The sequence below is a fragment of the Scyliorhinus torazame genome, chromosome 1 (genome assembly GCF_047496885.1).
Source record: "Scyliorhinus torazame isolate Kashiwa2021f chromosome 1, sScyTor2.1, whole genome shotgun sequence".
NCBI lineage: Eukaryota > Metazoa > Chordata > Chondrichthyes > Carcharhiniformes > Scyliorhinidae > Scyliorhinus > Scyliorhinus torazame.
In genome coordinates, this window is record NC_092707.1 from 414648715 (window position 1) to 414670622 (window position 21908).

At 48.1% G+C, this 21908-nt stretch overlaps 1 protein-coding gene across 3 annotated transcripts in view; it reads left to right on the plus strand.

The window, feature by feature from the left end:
• Positions 1 to 21908, plus strand: part of mcm3 (minichromosome maintenance complex component 3) — a 48882-nt gene that overhangs the window by 9183 nt on the left and 17791 nt on the right. For all 3 annotated transcript variants that reach the window (XM_072515129.1, XM_072515139.1, XM_072515147.1), the window contains 8 exons: positions 1378 to 1508; positions 7192 to 7430; positions 7643 to 7751; positions 8267 to 8420; positions 9133 to 9264; positions 11215 to 11423; positions 12889 to 13063; positions 16056 to 16182. In XM_072515129.1, the coding sequence (XP_072371230.1) occupies positions 1378 to 1508; positions 7192 to 7430; positions 7643 to 7751; positions 8267 to 8420; positions 9133 to 9264; positions 11215 to 11423; positions 12889 to 13063; positions 16056 to 16182 (1276 nt within the window). The remainder of the gene's footprint in view (positions 1 to 1377; positions 1509 to 7191; positions 7431 to 7642; positions 7752 to 8266; positions 8421 to 9132; positions 9265 to 11214; positions 11424 to 12888; positions 13064 to 16055; positions 16183 to 21908) is intronic.

Sequence of the window (21908 nt, forward strand, 5' to 3'; positions counted from 1 at the left end):
ATCTCCGTCATTCCAGTGATAGTAGTCCAAGTTTGTCCAACCTCTCCTCATAGCTAATGCCCTCCATACCAGGCAACATCCTGGTAAATGTCTTCTGTACCCTCCCCAGAGCCTCCACGTCCTTCTGGTAGTGTGGCGACCAGAATTGTGCGCAATATTTCAAGTGTGGCCTAACTAAGGTTCTGTGCAGCTGCATCATGACTTGCCAATGTTTATACGAAGGGGGAGGCAGTGGGGTAGTGGTGTCGCTGGACTAGTAATCCAGAGACCCAGGGAAATGCTCTGGAAACCTGGGTTAAAATCTCATCAGGACTGATAGTGGAATTTGAATTCAATAACAAAATCTGGAATTGAAATTCTATTGCTCACCTGTATTAGGCCTTCAAAGATGCATTACCTCACAGTTGTCCGGATTAAATCTTTCTGACCAAGTCTCCAACCGATCTATATCCTGCTGACAGTCCTCATCGCTATCCGCAATTCCACCAACCTTTGTGTCGTCCGTAAACCAGTTACATTTTCCTCCAAACAGCAGAGGTCCCAGCATTGACCCCTGCGGAACACCACTAGTCCTTCATTCAGAAACGCACCCTTCTACTGATACCCTCTGCCTTCTGTGACCTAGCCAGTTCTGTATCCATCTTGCCAACTCACCTCTGATCCCGTGTGACATCAGCTTCTGTACCAGTCTGCCCTGAGGGACCTTGTCAAAGATGTTACTGAAGTCCATGAAGACAGCATCCACTGCCCTACCGTCATCAATCATCTTTGTCACTGCCTCAAAAAACTCGGATCAACTTAGTGAGCCCTTCACAAAACCATGCTGCCTCTCGCTAATAAGTCAATTTGTTTCCAAGTGGGAGTAAATCCTGTCCCGAAGAATCCTCTCCTATAATTTCCCTACCACTGATGTAAGGCTTACCGGCTTGTAGTTCCCTGCATTATCCTTGCTACCCTTAAACAAAGGAACAACATTGGCTGTTCAGTGCAGTCAAAAGCTGATTGATAGTTGCTGGTTGGGAGATCTTGCTTGCCGCACAAGGCTGCGTTAGGTAGTTTGTTTTCGAGGGGCATGATGAAGTACGGCATATATGTAGATCTATTTCTTTCTGGTTTAGCACAGTGGGCTAAACAGCTGACTTGTAATGCAGAACCATGCCAGCAGCGTGGGTTCAATTCCCGTACCGGCCTCCCCGAAGAGGCGCCGGAATGTGACGACTCGGGGCTTTTCACAGTAACTTCATTGAAGCCTATTTGTGACAAGCGATTATCTATCTATCTAATGTGGCTGTGTAATCTCCCACAGAGACCATGGCCAGCTGAAGGGAATCGCGGCTTGGTAAGATTTCTCACGACCGCTGTTGGTTTTTGTTGCAGGTTCACTCGTGCGCCCCAAGGTGGTTCGCAGTGTCCACTACTGTCCTGCCACAAAGAAAACCATTGAACGCAAGTACACAGACATGACATCTCTGGAAGCCTTCCCCTCCAGTGCTATCTACCCGACCAAGGTGAGGCTTCTGAAGCACAACACAGAGGGGGGATGAACTGGTTTGAGTTACACAAAGTATACTTGGCCCTCTGGGGTTCAGTGTATCCCCGTTCACCACACGAATGAAAAATGAAATGAAAATTGCTTATTGTCACAAGTAGGCTTCAATGAAGTTTACTGTGAAAAGCCCCTAGTCGCCACATTCCGGCGCCTGTTCGGGAAGGCTGGTACGGGAATTGAACCGTGCTGCTGGCCTGACTTGGTCGTCTTAAAAAGCCAGCGATTTAGCCCAGTGTGCTAAACCAGCCCCAGATACATTCTGAGCTGTGAAGTGACGATGTGGATACTCGTTACTTGGGATGTGCTCAACCTTTTTATTATAATTGCGGAATTTTCTCTGAGGTCTCAGTTGTATTCTTGGTTACAAACGGCCACCCCACACCTCTTTAAAAAGGAAGGGGAGAGGAAACGGAATTACCGACCAGTCAGCCTGACGTCGATAGTGGGGGGGAATTCTAGAATCCATAATCAAAGATTTCATAGCAGAGCACTTAGAAAACAGTGGGAGGATCAGACAGAGTCAGTGTGGATTTATGAAGGGGAAATATGCTTGGCAAACCTACTGGAATTCTTCGAGGATGTAACCAGTACAGTTGACGAGGGGGAAACCAATGGATGTGATATTTGGACTTTCAGAAGGCTTTAGACAAAGTCCCGCATAAAGCGTATGCGATTGGGGGAAATGTATTGAGATGGATAGAAAACTGGTTGGCAGAGAGGAAACAAAGAGTAGGGATTAACCGGTCTTTTTCAAATTGGCAGGCAAGAACCAATGGGATCGGTGCTGGGACCCCAGCTATTCACAATATATATTAATGATTTAGATGAGGGAACAAAATGTCATATCTCCAGATTTGCAGATGACACCAAGTTGGGTGGGAGGGTGAGCTGTGAGGAGGATGCAGAGATCCTTCAGTGTGATTCGGGCAAGTTGAGTGAGTGGGCAAATCAATGGCAGATACAGTATAATTTGGATAAATACGAGGTTATTCATTTTGGTCGCAGAAACGAGAAGACAGACTATTATCTGAATGGCCATAAATTAGGAGAGGGGAATGTGAATGAGACCTGAGTGTCCTCGTACACCAGTCACTGAAGGTAAGCATGCAGGTGCAGCAGGCGGTAAATAAGGCTAATGGTATGTTGGCCTTCATTGCGAGAGGTTTCGAGTACAGGAGCAGGGATGTGTTGCTGCAATTGTACGGGGCCTTAGTGAGGCCACACCTGGAGTATTGTGGGCAGTGTTCATCTTATCTGAGGAAGGATGTTCTTGCTCTGAGGCGATACCTGGGGTGGTGGGACTGGCGCATCAGGAGAGATTGAGTCAGAAAGGATTTTATTTGCTTGAGTTCAGCAGAATGAGGAGGGATTGTGTCTGTGGGTTTCCTCCGGGTGCTCCGGTTTCCTCCCACATTCTAAGATGTGCAGGTTAGGTGAATTGGTCATGCTAAATTGCCCTTGGTGTCCAAAAAGATTAGGTGTGGTTACGGGGATAGGGTGGAGGTGTGAGTTTAAGTAGGGTGCTCTTTCCAAGGGCCGGTGCAGACTCGATGGGTCGAATGGCCTCCTTCTGCACTGTAAATTCTATGATCTCATAGAAACCCATAAAATTCTAACAGGACCGGACGGGGTAGATGCAGGAAGGATGTTCCCGATGGTGGGGGGGACTGGACAGGGTAGATGCAGGAAGGATGTTCCTGATGGTGGGTGTGTCCAGAACCAGGGGGCACAGTCTGAGGATACGGGGGAGACCATTTCGGACCGAGATAAGGAGACATTTCTTCACCCAGAGAGTGGTCGGCCTGTGGAATTCACTCCCACAGGAAGTAGTTGAGGCCAAAACATTGTATTGTTTCAAGAAGCAGTTAGACACAGCACTTAGGGTAAAGGGGATCAAAGGATTTGGGACAAGTGGGATTAGGGCATTGAGTTGGATGATCAACCATGACCATAATGAATGGTGGAGCAGGCTCGAAGGGCCGAATGGCCTCCTGCTTCTGTTTTCTATGTTTTGGGGATCTAGGAGCCATGAATGGAGGTAGTGTCAGACAGGATTAACTATTGCCCATTGTTGCCTTTTTACCCTTTATGTGAACCACAAGCTGTTTCTTATATTGACCAAATGACCACACAACCAGTATGTTAGCTCAAAACACAGTTTATTAATAACACAAGACTTGTATCTCTATGCAATAATACACACGGCTCCGTACTAAACAACACCTAGCAACGAAGGTGACCTTAACTTCGAGTGACCGGCACTGTGCGAGATAAGGCCTTGATCTGGATCCACGTTGTTGGGTTTGTCTCAGCTGGGCTCGTACTTCAGGAATGGTCGTGGGTCCTTGAACTTGGTTGCTCTGCTGCAGTTGGTCGCGCACAGGTCAGTCCCAAAAGAGGCCGATCTCTAGTGCGCAGGGCTTTTTATCCTTTGTCTCTTTCGTGCCCTTTTGGGCGGTCCTTACTGCAGGTAAGATAGGGTTTCTTAGATCATAGAATTTACAGTGCAGAAGGAGGCCATTCAGCCCATCGAGTCTGCACCGGCTCTTGGAAAGAGCACCCTACCCAAGGTCAACACCTCCACCCTATCCCCATAACCCAGTAACCCCACCCAACACTAAGGGCAATTTTGGACACTGTAAAGGCAATTTATCATGGCCAATCCACCTAACCTGCACATCTTTGGACTGTGGGAGGAAACCGGAGCACCCGGAGGAAACGCACGCACACACTGGGAGGATGTGCAGACTCCGCACAGACAGTGACCCAAGCCGGAATCGATCCTGGGACCCTGGAGCTGTGAAGCAATTGTGCGATCCACAATGCTACCGTGCTGCCCCTAATGGATCACCAATGGATCAATAGGGTTTCGATCACCCTCATCGATCTTAGCCAATTAGGGGGCGGATACCACGATGGCTGGGCGGGTCCTAGTTATCATTGTCCCAGGCACGTAGGCCTTTCCAAATAAGTGGTGGGTGGTGGCCCGGTTAGTCTGCTATTGTTGATGGTCCTTAATGTGAATGCTATTGTCTTGGGGGAAATGGTGATCGATCTTTAATGAACTGGGAGTTTCTTATCAGGTCTAGTTTCTTTGCACAATACACAGGCTGTGTACTTGTTTGTGTCCCAAATTGACCGCAATTCCCATGGTCCTTTGCAGGTGGCCATTTTAAATGGCTACAGCATGTGCCCAATTTATGCCAGAGATTCGATGGGGGGATGCTGGGGGAGAGGTGAAAATGGGGGTTAGGCTGGGGTCGAGTGAAAGCAAGGGGGGGGGCTTCGATCTGTGGGAGCACCTGATATTCCGCTATCCAATTTCACCTCATCATCTTGAGAATAAACTTGATCCTACCACAAGTGTCCAAAGGGACTGAAGTATTTTGATGTGGGATAACTCTGGTGTGATGGGCGTTTCTGTAAGTGGGCTTCCGGGCACTTCCACTGACTTTTCCAGGAAAGGAATCAAATTAATTTCCCCCCAAAAGCATTGATGTCCCCACATGTCACCCTACTGACAGCGTTGATAGTTTATCGCCTAGCAGAGCTGTTCACTCCATTTCTGTCTCCAGCATGCTTAAATTGTCTGCTGCTAACGGATCTGTCACTGCCATTCGGGACATACCGATGGTCCCAATCCTCCTGAGCTGGCAGCTCGGAGAGGATGAAGACTTTACCAGTGGATTTGACGTTGCTCACAGCAAATTTATAACGTTAAGATCTGAACCTGAGTTTGTCAGCCCAGTACGAGCTTGTTGGCGCTCTGCCGGGAGTGGAGCTGTATCCTTTGCAGCTAGGTTGACAACAGTTGTGTTTTAGCTACAGCTCCGTCAAAACCTGTGTGTTATGAGACCGTGTAGATGTGAATGGACAGGACGGTGCTTTCCTGATGGTTTGTGAAGCCTGGAAACACTAGCTTTCTTCATGTGTGTTTTCAGCATTCCCGGGCATCTCTCTCTGACACATTTCTCCAGCTTATTTAGTTGAATTTTGGGTGTCTTCTGCAGTCAATTACTTTGAATCTGTTTTGCTTGTTTGTCTGGTGAACAAGCACAGAAGTCATTGTAACGCTGATATTAAATTTACAGGACATGGTGTTTTTGTTTTGAGAGTAGGATCAAGTGAGTTCCTCTTGAGGGCGCTCTGTCCATTTGTATGTTTCTGTTCTGTAATTGATGCCATACAGACCCCGCCTCGCCTCTTAAATATCACTGGCATCTTTTCACATTGGATTGAATTACATAGAATTTACAGTGCAGAAGGAGGCCATTCGGCCCATCGAGTCTGCACCGGCTCTTGGAAAGAGCACCCTACCCAAGTCCACACCTCCACCCAATCCCCGCAACCCAGTGACCCCACCCAGCACTAAGGGCAATTTTGGACACTATAGGCAATTTATCATGGCCAATCCACCTAACCCGCACATCTTTGGACTGTGGGAGGGAACCGGAGCACCCGGAGGAAACCCACGCACACACGGGGAGGACGTGCAGACTCCGCACAGACAGTGATTCTGGAGAAGCCCATCTGTACAGCGCGATGACCTGGCACAATGAATGGGGAAACGTGTATCTTTTTCGAAGGGATACAGCATGTCAGCTGAGCATGGTTTAGTTGTGGTGGTTATAGCTCGCTCAGGTGTAACCTGCCGCGTGCCCCGGGCCCACAGCATGTTAAACCTCCAGGGTTTTGGTTTCACCCTCTGCGGTTTCCCCAGTGCACGAGCTCCCTGCATTGATCCTGCTAAACATGCATTTTCCTACCAGCCCGCACCCTAGGAGCAATCTGCTCTCGGCTACTATTTCAAGACTGTAAACAGATTGAATTTGTTTATTTTACCTATTCATTGGTGTAGTAATCTTTTCCATTAAAGTGCTTGTAATGTCAGCGTCAAGACTCCCCTTTTCCTATCGGGCTGCATCACAGCCTGGTATGGCAACTGCTCGGCCCAGGACCGCAAGAAACTACAGAGAGTCGTGAACACCGCCCAGCCCATCACACAAATCCTTCCATTCATTGACTCTACACCTCCCGCTGCCTGGGGAAAGCGGGCAGCATAATCAAAGATCCCTCCCACCCGGCTTACTCACTCTTCCAACTTCTTCCATCGGGCAGGAGATACAAAACTCTTGAGAGCACGCACAAACCAATTAAGAAACAGCTTCTTCCCCACAGTTACCAGACTTCTGAATGACCATCTTCTGGATTGATCTGATTAATACTACACCCCTATATGCTTCACCCGATGCCTGTGTCTATGTATTTACATTGTGTATTTTATGTTTGCCTGATAAGTATTTTCTTTTCATGTACGGAATAATCAGTCTAAGCTGCTCGCAGAACAATACTTTTCACTGTACCTCTGTACACGTGACAATAAACAAATCCAATTTTTCTTTCCCTTCAGCTTGCAAGTCCGAAATCTGTGGTGGGGTAAATGAACAGATATTGTCACCAAGTCTTTTAATGACTTTGTAGGATGGGCCTGGACATTTTGCTGATGAATTTGGTGTTACTCCTTTTCTGTAAACTAAGTCTGAATGCTGTAGATCTATTTATCAGAGTTAAAGGGTATTGGAGAGCATGTTAACACCGCCTCTGGTTCAGTCGTGTAATCTTGTGTGTTTATTAAATCTCAGGACGAGGAGAATAATCCCCTGGAGACGGAGTTCGGGCTGTCCTTGTACAAAGATCACCAAACCATAACCATCCAGGAGATGCCGGAGAAAGCTCCTGCCGGCCAGCTTCCCCGCTCCGTCGACGTGATTCTGGACAATGACCTAGTGGATGTCGTGAAGCCTGGTGACCGGGTGCAGGTCATCGGCACCTACCGCTGTCTGCCTGGGAAGAAGAACGGCTACACCTCGGGAACGTTTAGGTATGTCTGGTGTGACTTGGTGCCGTAATCATTGACTTGGTCCTTTCATATCACCACCGGGGGAATTGGAGAGATGAAGGAATTTAATGGCCTGCATCATGTGGGATTGTCTGGCGAAGTCGATGCTAATCCCGTGAATAATTAACGGGAATGGCCTGGATGTGCTTTGTGGCGGTAGAAGGGGTGTAACGAGACTCTTGTTTTTCCCCCAGGACAATCCTGATTGCTTGCCACGTCAAGTTGATGAGCAAGGAGGTGTCGCCGATGTTTTCTGCAGATGATGTGGCCAAGATCAAGAAATTCAGCAAATCGCGCTCCAAGGTAGGATTCGTTGAGTGCGGCGATGGAATCGGTGATGCTAAACTGGGGAGGTCACTGATACCGTGTGTGTTTGGCCACGATCTTGGACGACCTGTAATGCCACACATCCCAAGTTATCTTTAGTCACTTGCTGGATTTGGATGTTGCTGAAAAGAGAGACAAGTTGCTGAAGTTTTTCATCTGCGTGAGGAAAACATGCCTGTCTGTCTGTCTGTCCAGCAATAAAGAAAACCTTCAGAACATTGAGTACTTCTTCAATATAAGCCAGTATTTCACTTTGTTGCAAAACTTTACTCTGGAGAGTCTGATCTCAACTTTTCATTTGTTTCAATATTTTGTCAGGATATTGTGCGTGTTATTTCCCTAAGGTCTGAGTCCAAGCTGATTAAATCTTTTGAGGAGTCGCTGTTAACTAATCAGAGTTTTACTTTGCTCCATCCTTTCACAGCCCTCTGCTTTGTCGCCTACTCCTGTTCTCGGCCATTCACACTGTTCTCCTCTGCTCTCATTTCCAGGATATCTTCGAACAGCTCGCCAGGTCCCTGGCTCCCAGTATTCATGGCAATGAGTACATCAAGAAGGCAATCCTCTGCCTCTTGTTGGGTGGGTCGGAGAAAGTTCTGGAGAACGGGAGCCGGATTCGTGGTGATATCAACGTCCTGTTAATAGGTGCGGAATGCAAACTGTGCCGAGTGCTGGTGAATGTTCCACCCTCTTTGTAATTGCATTAAACTGATGGGTGATTTATAATCTTCATGTCTCCCATCACAGATTCTGTTAATATTTATCTCTGGTTTCCTCCTGTTTGGCCTTTGCCTTGGTGACGCTGCCCCCACCCCACCACCACAAAGCCCGTCCACCATCTACAAGAGTCAGGAGTGTGATCAAATACTCTCCACTTGCCTGGGTGAGTGCCGCTCCAACAACACTCAAGAAGTCCATCCAGGACAAAGCAGCCCCGCTTGATTGCTCCCCCTTTCCACAAACATTCAAACCCTCCACCACCGACGCACAGTGGCAGCCGTGTGTACCGTCTATAAGATGCACTGCAGGAACTCATCAGACAGCACCTTCCAAACCCACGACCACTACCATCTAGAAGGACAAGAGCAGCAGATACCTGGGAACCCCACCAGCTGGAGGTTCCCCTCCAAGTCACTCACCATCCTGACTGGGAAATATATCGGCCGTTCCTTCACTGTCGCTGGGGCAACATCCCGGGAACTCCCTCCCTAACAGCACAGTGGGTGTACCTACACCTCTGGGACTGCAGAGGTTCAAGAAGGCAGCTCACCCCCACCTTCTGAAGGGCAACTAGGGATGGGCAATACCAAAACATGACACTAAGAAAATGCAACTTGTGATCCTGTTCTTTTTATAGGTGATCCATCTGTGGCTAAGTCGCAGCTTCTGCGTTACGTCCTGTTCAGTGCTCCACGTGCAATTCCAACCACTGGCCGAGGCTCCACTGGAGTGGGGTTAACTGCTGCAGTCACCACTGACCAAGAAACCGGTAAGAGTTGATGCTCAGCGCATGGTGCAGATACAGCTGGAGCCTGTAGTGAGGTGGGGGATTGTGTGATGAAGGTGGCTGTGTTGAGGGAGCGTGCGGGAGTGTGAACCTCCGCTCCGTTTTGAAATGTCGCTTGGTGTAGTGTGTCTCGGGCCACCGCACTCGCCTGTTGGAAAAGCGGTGCTCTGTTTTTTTGAGTTTCGTTCAGGATGCATTTTGAGGCTAATTTCCAATATTTGTGAAGCTTCTTTCTGCCAGAGGGGCGCCATTTCTCGAATTGGAACGCGGATTCAGTCCATTGCCTCACAGCTGGTGTGGGGTAGGGGGCTGGGTATTGGCAGACAGGGGGCTGCACCCCACATCCACATTGCACTGCCTGTTGCCACGAATCAGGGTGCAGCATGCTCAGTTAGTTTAGTCCAACCTGTTCACCATTTCATGTTCCTTCAACCGGCTAACTTTGTCCGGGAGAGGGGGCCGTGCGCAGGTTTAGGACTTGTACGTGGTAATGCGAGTAGTGCAATTTCATAGAAAGGAGAGCGACTCTTTTAGACAAGGATGCTTTCAGTTTTGAGTTTATTTTAAAAAAAAAAAAATCTAATTTATCCTGCGGTTGGGGAAACTAATTGAAATTGCAAGGCGAAAGTGTCCTGTGCACCATATTAACGGATTGTGTCTGTGGTGGAGATGGGTGTTCCTACTCTGCCATATTGGGCATGCAGGTCTTTGAAAGTGGCAACACAAGTGGACAAGGTAGTCAAGAAAGCAGACGGAATGCTTGCCTTCATTGGACGGGGCATCGAGTATAAAAACTGGCAAGTCATGCTGCAGTTGTATAGAACCTTGGTAAGGCCGCACTTGGAATATTGTGTACAATTCGCAGCACGGTGGCGCAGTGGGTTAGCCCTGTTGCCTCACGGCGCTGAGATCCCAGGTTCAATCCCGGCTCTGGGTCACTGTCCGTGTGGAGTTTGCACATTCTCCCCGTGTTTGCGTGGGTTTCGCCCCCACAACCCAAAGATGTGCAGGCTAGGTGGATTGGCCATGCTAAATTGCCCCTTAATTGGATAAAATGAATTGGGTACTCTAAATGTATTTTTTTTTAAAATATTGCACACAATTCTGGTCGCCACACTACCAGAAGGATGTGGAGGTTTTGGTGAGGGTGCAGAGGAGGTTTACCAGGATGTTGCCTGGTCTGGAGGGTGTTAGCTCTGGAGAGGCTGAATAGACTCGGACTGTTTTCATTAGAAAGACGGAGATTGAGGGGTGACCTGATGGAGGTCTACAGGATTATGAGGGGCGTGGATGGGCGAGCACTCTTTCCCAGGGTGGAGGGGTCAGTCACCAGGGGGCCTAGGTTTAAGGTCCGTGGGGCAAAGTTTAGAGGAGATGTGTGAGGCAGGTTTTTTACACGGGGAGAGTGTCTGGAACGCGTTGCCAGGGGAGGCTGTGGAAACAGATACATTAACGGCGTTCAAAAGGCATCTTGACAAACACATGGATAGGATGGGTAAAGAGGGACACGGCACTAGGAAGTTCTGAGGGTTTTGTCCAAGGGTGGTATCATGACCGGTACAGGTTTGGAGGGCCGAAGGGCCTGTTCCTGTGCTGTATTGTTCTTTGCCATTAGGATGTCTCAGCTGGCCTCCGATATCGCTTTGAAAATAACTCCTCCGAGTATTTAGTGTGAATTGGGGAAATACTGCGGACACAGTACAGTCATACAGTATGACCTAAACTGAAGGGTTCCTCAAATACACCGTGCTGGCTTCAGTAATTTGTGCGTAGTGAATGGTTTCTGGTCTGAGTGATTTGTTGTTCCATTTGTGCGAGTTCTAGGGAAGCTTCCTTTCCGGCACTCGGTAAGAAATTTGGTCCTGGACACAGTGCGAGTGTGTTGTGTAAAAGGAGGTTTCTGATTGTCCATCCTCCCTCTCTCTCTGCTAGGAGAGCGACGGCTCGAGGCTGGAGCTATGGTTCTGGCGGACCGAGGAGTCGTCTGTATCGACGAGTTTGACAAGATGTCTGACTTGGACCGTACGGCTATTCATGAAGTGATGGAGCAGGGCCGTGTGACCATCGCTAAAGCGGGCATTCATGCCAGGCTGAATGCCAGGTGCAGTGTGTTGGCCGCCGCTAATCCTGTCTATGGAAAGGTGAGGATATGAGCTGTGGGCAAGGGGTCAGTGCGTATTGGGATTGGCACCATCGGACGTGTTCACTGAATTGTAGAGTTTGTTAGTTTCTCAGTCAGTGTGTCTGATCTAATTTCTCTCTGTTTTGTATGCTGATTGAGATTTCGATAATCTCTGATCAAATGGCTGATGCTGTTAAGCTTTGTACCTGACCAGAGTCAGCATGTTAATGTTGAAGCAATATATTGTGGAAGCTGGAATCCTGAAATTAAAAACAAAGTGCTCGAAATACTCTGGGTCAGGTAACATCTGTAGAGGGAGAAACTCGGTTAATCTTTCAGATCAGTGAAGATTTGTGGTTCGGAGGGGTCATGGGAACTATGATTGTTTGGGGAGATGATCCCTCCTGTACCTTCAGTTCAGGATATCTGATCGAAAACCGTGCAGAGGGGTTTGTATTGACTCTGTCATAAAAACGTAGACAGGAGGAGGCCATTCGGCCCTTCGAGCCTGCTCCGCCATTCATTATGATCATGGCTGATCATCCAACTCGGTAACCTGTTCTCGCATCCCTCCCCCCATTTCCTTTGCTCCAAGAGCTATATCTAACTCCCTTGAAATTACACAATAATTGGGCCTCAACTAGTTCCTGCGGTGCCCCACTAGTCACTGCCTGCCATTCGCATAAAGACCTGTTAGTTCCTACTCTGTTTCCTGTCTGCCAACCAGTTTTCTATCCAACTCGGCGCATTATACCTAATCCAATGCACTTTAATTTTACACGCGAATCTTTTATGTGGAACTTTGTCAAAAGCCTTCTGAAAGTCCAAATAAACCACATCCACTGGTTCCCCTTTATCAACATCCTCGGAGTATTCCAGTAGATTTGTCGAGCATGATTTCCCCTTCAGAAATCCATGCTGACTCTGTCTGATCATCCCTCTGCTTTCTAAGTGCTCAGCTATAAAATCTTTGATAACGAACTCTAGAATTTTACCAGTATCAACGTTAGCCACCCTCCAATCTGCAGGAACGGTTCCAGAATCTATAGAATCCCGGAAGATGACTACCGATGCATCCACTATTTCTAGGGACCACTTTCTTAAGTTCTCTGGGATGTAGATTATCAGACCCTGGGGATTTATCAGCCTTCAATCCCATCAATTTCCCCAACATCATTTTCCTTCTAAACCTGATTTCCTTCAGTTCCTCCCTCTCACTAAACCCTGTGTTCCCCCAAATTTTTGGTATTATATTTGTGTTCTTTGTAAAGACAACCAAGTGTGTTAGTTCCCCATTTGTTCCCCATTGCAAATTCCCCTGTCTCTGACCGTATGTCTTGTATGAAGTCATGAGGATAATCCTGGTCTGCCACCTGTCTGTCTCCTCTCCATCTTGTCATGGTGGATGTTTGACCGTGTTGGTATATCAATGTTTGACCCTCTCAGCCAGATTGCTCATTCTGTGCCTTCTTTTACCCGCCCAGTACAATCAGTATAAAACTCCGATGGAGAACATTGGCCTCCAGGATTCCCTGCTCTCCCGTTTCGATCTGCTTTTCATCATGTTGGACCAGATGGACCCAGAACAGGATCGGGCAGTTTCTGAACACGTGTTGCGAATGCACCGGTACCGGGCTGCAGGGGAACAGGATGGTGACGGTAAGTTCAAGACACGGTAACAGACACTTAGGAAATCATTGACTCAGCGTGATTTTGCGAAGCCTTGTTTGATCAAAAAAATGTTTTTTTGAGGATCTAACCAGCAGGGCAGATAAAAGGGAACCACTGGATTTGGTATATTTTGGATTTTCAGAAGACATCTGATTGGGTTCCACATGAAAGGCTGTCGCCTAAGATGAGGGCCCTTGGGGTTGAGGATAATAGCATGGATGGTGGCTTAGTTAAAGGAGGGTTGGCAGGCTTTCCATAGTGGAGTGATGCAAGGATCAGTACTGGGGTTTCGGTATTCGTAGCTTATATTAAGTTGGAATTTGGAAACTGAGAGACAAGGTGTGAATGCGAGCTACGAGGAGGAGACGACTGCAATGTAGAACATATAAGTGGGAAAGAAGGTGGCCGATGGAGTATATAATGTGGGGAAATCTGAGGCTATTGAAAAATATTGTAACGAGTGAGAAATTGAACAGTTAATGTTCAGATGGATTTGTGGGTCAATGTACAATGTACGGGCAGCACGGTAGCATTGTGGATAGCACAATTGCTTCACAGCTCTAGGGTCCCAGGTTCGATTCCGGCTTGGGTCACTGTCTGTGCGGAGTCTGCACGTTCTCCCCGTGTCTGCGTGGGTTTCCTCCAGGTGCTCCGGTTTCCTCCCACAGTCCAAAGATGTGCGGGTTAGGTGGATTGGCCATGATAAATTGCCCTTAGTGTCCAAAATTGCCCTTAGTGTTGAGTGGGGTTACTGGGTTATGGGGATCGGGTGGAGGTGTGGACCTTGGGTAGGGTGCTCTTTCCAAGAGCCGGTGTAGACTCGATGGGCCAAATGGCCTCCTGCACTGTAAATTCTATGATAATCTATGAAGCTCGGGTAACGTGCAGGTACGGCAAGCAGGTAGAAAAGCAACTGCCATGTTGGCCTTTAACTGCAAGGGGGGCTTTTTCATTAATTTCTGGCGAGGCCAGAATCTATTACCCATCCCTAATTGCCCTTGAGAAGGTGTGGGGTGAACCCTCGCCATGAACCACTGCAGTCCCGTGTGGTGTAGGTACACCCACAGTGCTGTTAGGGAGGAAGTTCGAGGCGTTTGATCCAGTGGGCCTGGAGTCACATGTAGGCCAGGCGGGGTACAGATGGCAGATTTCCTTCCCTGTGGGCCGATAGTGAACCAGGTGGTATTTTACAACAATGGTTTTGCGGTCGTCATGACCGAGACTAGCTTTCAATTCCAGAATTATTAACTGATGGGATTTGAACCTGTGACACAGCGCATTAACCTGGATTACTAGTCCGGTGACATTACCACTACTCCACTGTCCCTCATACTGCCCCATCCCCATGAGCTTCCAGGTTTCTTGGTACTTGTCACGTCTGTCAGAAGCTGGTATGGACTACGGGCTGTGTAGACGTAATTGGGGATTGTGTAGTTCGGGGCACAGACACTGTTCTCCGTGACCAGGATCGAGGGTCCCGAAGGTTGTGTTGCCTGCCTGATGCTCGGGTTCGGGATATCTCACCTGGGCTGCAGAGCAACGAAAGGCATAGATAGAACAAGGACAGAGCGTCTGCTGAAGGAATATGAGCAACTCGGGGCTAAATTAAAAAGCGGAATGATTAAAGAGGTAAATGCGTGGTTCAAAGGTTGGTGTGGGAAAAATGGGTTCAAATTAATGGGTCTTTGGCACCAGTACTGGAGAAGGGGGGAGCTGTTCTGATGGGACGAGGTTAGTAAAGTTTCCAGAACACTTAATAGAACAGAGAGTATAGAAAGCGGCAGGAATCTAACTTCAGGCAGAGCAAAAAAAGTAGACACCTATGAGAGAAGGGGGGCGGCCAACAAAGGACCGAGAGTGTTGTACCTAAATGCGCGCAGTATACAAAACAAGATAAATGAGCTTGTTGCGCACATTGAAATTGGCCGGTACAATGTTGTGGGCATCACAGAAACGTGACTGCAAGGGGATCACGGCTAGGATCTAAATATCCAAGGATGTTATAAGGATATCAAAATGACAAGCAGATATGCAGTGGGGGGGCGGGGGGGCGGTGCGGGGACGGTTGTATTGTTAGTAAGGAATGAAATTAAATCGATAGCAAGGAGCGATATAGGGTCAGAACGCATAGAATCTGTGTGCGTGTAGAGTTGAGGAATCGCAAAGGGGAAAAGAACCTGGTGGGACTTGTGTGCAGGCCCCCTAGCAGGCCTTTGGTTATGCACTTTGGAAGGAGAAATGGAGGCATGGTCTATTTTATAAATGAGAAGATGCTTGGGAAATCAGAAGCACAAAGGGACTTGGGAGTCCTTGTTCATGATTCTCTTGAGGTTAACATGCAGGTTCAGTCGGCAGTTAGGAAGGGAAATGCAATGTTAGCATTCATGTCGAGAGGGCTAGAATACAAGACCAGGGACGTACTTCTGAGGCTGTATAAGGCTCTGGTCAGACCCCATTTGGAGTATTGTGAGCAGTTTTGAGCCCCGTATCTAAGGAAGGATGTGCTGGCCTTGGAAAGGGTCCAGAGGAGGTTCACAAGAATGATCCCTGGAATGAAGAATTTGTCGTATGAGGAACGGTTGAGGACTCTGGGTCTGTACTCGTTGGAGTTTAGAAGGATGAGGGGGGATCTTATGAAAAACTTACAGGATACTGCGAGGCCTGGATAGAGTGGACGTGGAGAGGATGTTTCCACTTGTAGGGAAAACTAGAAGCAGAGGACACAATCTCAGACTAAAGGCAGAGATAGATATGGTTTTGATTAATAAGGGGATCAGGGGTTATGGGGAGAAGGCAGGAGATGAGAAAAATATCAGCCATGATTGAATGGTAGAACAGGCTCAATGGGCCGAGTGGCCTAATTCTGCTCCTATGTCTTGAGGATTGTGTTAATGACGGTTTGTAATTGCTGGTTTAATGACCAGAATGTCTTGATTCAACACTGCTGATATCAAAACTGATGTATGTTGGTACCTTCTAGCCTTGCCCCTGGGGAGTGCTGTTGATATCCTGGCGACAGAGGATCCTGATACCACACAGGAAGAGGAACAGGAACTGCAGATTTACGAAAAGCACGACAACCTCCTGCATGGAGCCAAGAGACGCAAGTAAGTCCCGGCAGGAATTGCTCGCATGCTGTGCGGGCAGCAGTGGGTGTCGGTCGCAACCTGCAGGGTGGAACTCTGCCAATCCAATTGGCCTGCCGAGGAAAGGTTGTCTGAGGTCTCCCTCCTGTTTTGGAGGTTGTAAAGCTCACCATCCGGTTTTACCAGATAAGCTGCAACCCCTCCTGGAGGATAACCAAAATACAAAACTGGAATTATTGGAAATGCTCGACAAGCTGGCAGCATCTGTGGAGAAAGAAAGGTTAACGTTTGGAGTTGAGTGAACAGGTTGTTGTTTGGTGTTTTATAAGGATCCCACTAGATGTCACTCTTGTTTCTAAGTGGCTGGTATTGTCGTGGGAAGCAGACTATCACTAACTGAAACAACTCAAACTCTTTAATACCTGGGCTCAAATCCCATGCTAATTGATCCTTTAAAATAAATTTAGAGTATCCAATTTTTTTTCTAATGAAGGGGTAATTTAGCGTGGCCAATTCACCTGCCCTCCATATCTTTGGGTTGTGGGTGTGAGACCCACGCAGACACGCGGAGAATGTACAAAATCCACACGGACAGTGACCCGGGGCCGGGATAGAACCTGAGACCTCAGTACAGTGAGGGAGCAGTGCTAACCACTGCACCACCGTGCAAACTGATGAACTAAAATTCCTAGAAATCTGTGTGATGTTAGGAAGGAGAGAGAGTGATCATAGAATATACAGTGCAGAAGGAGGCCATTCGGCCCATTGAGTCTGCACCAGCCCTTGGAAAGAGCACCCTACCAAAGCCCACGCCACCACCCTATCCGTGTAACCCCACCCAACGTTTTTTGGACACTAATGGGCAATTTATCATGGCCAATCCACCTAACTGGCACATCTTTGGACTAAGGAATGATACTCTTGTATGTAATTTAGGAGATGCAGTAGCGGGAAAGAGCAGTGTATAATGGCGTGATTATGTGCGGGAGAGAAGATTGGGAGTTAGATGTTAATACTGACCATCTGAGAGCGAGTGACCTGGTATCGGTAGATATTTGAATGTTTACCTGGAACTGGAGCCATTTCGCTGGCCACGGAAATTGGTTCAAGTCTTTGGCTCACCTGCGAGTAAGACCATCTTAGCCCATTCTGCTTTCTGTCGCTCGCAATTGGTCAGGGCAATGCTGAGGGCATTTCTCGTACCAGAAGCCTTTCCATGGAGATATCACTGAACTGAACTCTCTTTACTCTGAACTTTTGGGAGGAAATGTGATCAGAGATTTGAGAAAAACTCTTCCTTCTAATACGAGCGACTGAAGTTTCTCGTCCCACTTGGGGGAGAGGAGGTTGGTGAATATTGATGGGGAATGGTGTTCCGGGGGTTGTCAGAATGAGCAGAGCGACGATTGTCTGCAGGATGCTGCGTGGAATGTGATACCTTCTGACTAATGTCCAGGATATGGAGTTTGATGGATCCAAGCCGCTTTTTGACTTGTCTTTGGACACGGGGGGGAGGGTGCTTCAGAGAACCTTTGCTCGGCACTCCCATTGGATTGACCAGAGTCCCCCCCCCCCTCCCGTCCCCCGTCCCCCTGCAGGCTGCGAATTGTCACCAAAACGGAGGATTTGGCGAGCTGAATGGTTTCTTCTCTCCCGTGGGGTCCCGGCGGGATTGGTTCCCATGGGTTGAACGTTTGAACAATCTGGGCTGACTGTGATGCTCGTTTTGAGATGTTGGCTGAATTTGTCGAATTTGTTTACTTCCCCTCAATGTGTGAAAAGCTGTTGTTGAACGTTCACTGGCCTCTTCGATTATTGCGAGGAGAGTACATGAGCTTTCGAATGTTGGTGTTTCAGCTCGTAAAACACACAGGCTGTGATACAGACTCTCTTCCGTGAGTTCTGTTTTGCCTCAAATAATGAAACGTGACTAATGAAGAAACCACAATAAAGACCTTTGTAATACTGATACACCACAGACTTTGATAGATCTCCCTTCAGCTGGGCTCCCTGTCTAATAGTGAAGTGAAATGATTTGTGCACAGCCTGCCTCGAGGCGCGATATTTGCAACTTACCAGGAGCTGTATTTCATTAGCGAAAGGCATAATTGTAACTGATTTTAGATTGACAGTACTTTGTGGGCATGAGGTTTATTTGATTGTGAATTGCAGGGTAATGATGGTATGCAGTACAATCAGGCAGCTGTCTGGCAGTGTCGAGCGCAGCATGGGCGCATTTGGAGCGGATTTCTGTATCAAACCTGTACCTTCACTGAGCTTCCTAACCCTTCGCCAGTCTAGCTGCAGTGACAAATCATCTGCTTCTGCTTAGTTGAGTGGATTCCAGGGCATTAGACCAGCTTGTATTTTATAACTTCAGTGGCAAATCATTCAAATTCCGGCAACTGCGACGTGAGAGAGATTGGGTTAAGATACTGCTGTTTAAAGAGGCAAATCTTAAACCCTGGGGTCCCAGTGACTGAAGACAAGGTCCCAGTGGAGTGATGGGAGGGAGGTTAGACAGAGTCTGAGCAATGGACAGTGCAGGGAGAGGGGAGAGATTCCTGTTCAGAGATCGGGTAGGATGAGCTTGCGGAGGGATCCACTCGAGGCTGAGAATGTTAGATTTGAGGGATTGCGAAGGGGGGGTGGTAAGAGATTGCGGAGGTGCATGAGCAATAGTACTGATGGTTGAATGGGATGTGCTGCAGGGCAATGAGGGCAGGATGGGTGGAATACTGGGCTGCACCGAGCCTGGGAATGACTGACCCCCTGACGAGGGTTTTAGCAGACGATACGTACGATGATTATAGATGTGGCGGTCGGGGCCATTGTCATGTCATAAAGAACAAAGAAAAGTACAGCACAGGAACAGGCCCTCCAAGCCCACGCCGACCATGCTGCCCGTCTAAACTAAAATCTTCTACACTTCCTGGGTCCGTATCCCTCTCGTCCCATCCTATTCACGTATTTGTCAAGATGCCCCTTAAATGTCACTATCGTCCCTGCTTCCACCACCTCCTCAGGCAGCGAGTTCCAGGCACACACTAGCCTCTGTGTAAAAATCTTGCCTCGTACATCTACTCTAAACCTTGCCCCTCGCACCTTAAACCTATGTCCCCTAGTAATTGACCCCTGCACCCTGGGAAAAAGTCTCTGACTCTGCACTCTGTGCCCTCATAACCTTGTATACCTATATCAGATCGCCCCTCAACCTCCGTCATTCCAGTGAGAACAAACCGAGTTCCTTCAACCTCTCCTCATAGCTTATGCCCTCCATACCAGGCAACATCCTGGTAAATCTCTTCTGCACCCTCTCTAAAGCCTCCACATCGTTCTGGTAGTGTGGCGACCAGAATTGAACACTATACTCCAAGTGTGGCCTAACTAAGGTTCTATACAGCTGCAACATGACTTGCCAATTCTTATACTCAATGCCCCGGCCAATGAAGGCAAGCATGCCGTATGCCTTCTTGACTACATTCTCCACCTGTGTTGCCCCTTTCAGTGACCTGTGGACCTGTACACCTAGATCTCTCTGACTTTCAATACTCTTGAGGGTTCTGCCATTCACTGTATATTCCCTACCTGCGTTAGACCTTCCAAAATGCATTACCTCCCATTTGTCCGGATTAAACTCCATCTGCCATCTCTCCGCCCAAGTCTCCAAACAATCTAAATCCTGCTGTATCCTCTGACAGTCCTCATCGCCATCTGCAATTCCACCAACCTTTGTGTCGTCCGCAAACTTACTAATCAGAACATGGACCCAATTTATGGCACAAACAGAAAATACTGGACAATCTCAGCAGGTCTGACAGCATCTGTGGAGAGAGAAAGAAGCTAATGTTTCCAGTCTGGGTGACTCTTTGTCAAAATAAAGGGTTAAAGGGATCTGCGGAACAGGTGGGAGGTGGATTTGAGACCAGGAAGAGATCCGTCATGATCTGATTGAATGGTGGAGCAGGCTCAAAGGGCTGAATTGCTGACGACTTCTCCTCATTCGTATGTTCCGATAAAGCTCCTAATTTATAAGCTCCTCCGATTTCCTCCCACAAGTCCCGAAAGACGTGCTGTTAGGTGAATTGGACATTCTGAATTCTCCCTCTGTGTACCCGAACAGGCGCCCGAATGTGGCGACTAGGGGCTTTTCACAGTAGCTTCATTGCACTGTTTCTGTCAGCCTACTTGTGACAAAGATTATTATTAGGTTAAGATTTTCCACTTGAACCTTCTGCAGATGACACTGACGGGCAGCAGCACAGGATGGAACCTCATTTACACTGTTCGATAAATATGTTTTTAATTGTAATCGCCCCATGCACCCTCACAGCACTCGCATGTCCCTACACAAGACAGAGTCAAGGCCAGTGAGGCGACATTGCAAGTTTAGACTCTGCTCTGGTTGGTATTGATGAGTGCGCTAGTCACCCGGGTATGAGCAGATTTCAAGATCTCAAACTTCTGAAGGAAGCTTTTGGTTTGAGCGAGAGAGAATTACCACCTGCGCACTGGATCTGAAAGTAGTTTATTCGTTCAAGGGAGATGGGTATCGCTGGTTCGTCCAGCACTTGTTGCCAATCCGTAATTACCCTGGGTGGAGGGAAGTTGCTGCCTTGAACCGTTGCAGTCCCTGGGGCGTAGGTACAGCCACTGTGCTGTGAGGGAGAGATTTCATAGAATTTACAGTGCAGAAGGAGGCCATTCGGCCCATCGAGTCTGCACTGGCTCTTGGAAAGAGCACCCAACCCAAGGTCCACACCTCCACCCTATCCCCATAACCCAGTAACCCCACCCAACACTAAGGGCAATTTTGGACACTTAAGGGCAATTTAGCACGGCCAATCCACCTAACCTGCACATCTTTGGAGTTCCAGGATGATTGCTCCAGTGACAGTGAAGGAACAAACAATTTATTTCTAAGTCAGGGTGGTGAGTGACTTGGAGGGGAACCTCCAGGTGGTGGGGTTCCCAGGTATCTGCTGCTCCTGTCCTTCTAGATGGTAGAGGTGGCTGGTTTGGAACACTTAACTGAACCTAATGTTAAGCCACATGAGGTGAACTATGTGGCGCTAAATGTGAAAATATCCACTTCGGACAGAGAAACGGAATGGCAGAGTGTTATTTAAATGGTGATGGATTGGGAAATGTTAACGTACAAAGCGACCTGGATTCCTTGTACACCAGTCACTGGAAGCAAGCGGGCAGGTACAGCAAGCAGGTAAGAAGGTGTTGGTCTTCACTGCAAGAGGACTCGAGTACAGGAGCAGGGATGTCTTACTGCAGCTGTACAGGGCCTCGGTGAGGCCACACCTGGAGTATCGTGTGCAGTTTTCGTCTCCGTCTCTAAGAAAGGACAAACTTGCCAGTGAGGGAGTGCAGCGAAGGTTCACCAGACTGATTCCTGGGGTGGCAGGATTGTCGTGTGAGGAGAGATTGGGTCAATCGGAATTTGTAAGAATGAGAAGGGGATCTGATTGAAATGTATAAAATTCTGACGGGGCTGGACATACCGGTTGGATGGTCCAGAACGAGGGGTCACGGTATCGAGGACTGAGATGAGAAGAAACGTCTTCACTCTGGGCACGGTGACCCTGTGGAATTCTCGACCACGCGGGGCTGTGGAGGCCGAGTCACTGAACATCTTTAACAAGGAAACAGATTTCGAGACTCTAAAGGTGTCGAAGGGTATGGGGAGAGTGCGGGAATATGGAGTTGAGATCGAGGATCGGCCATGATCATGTTGA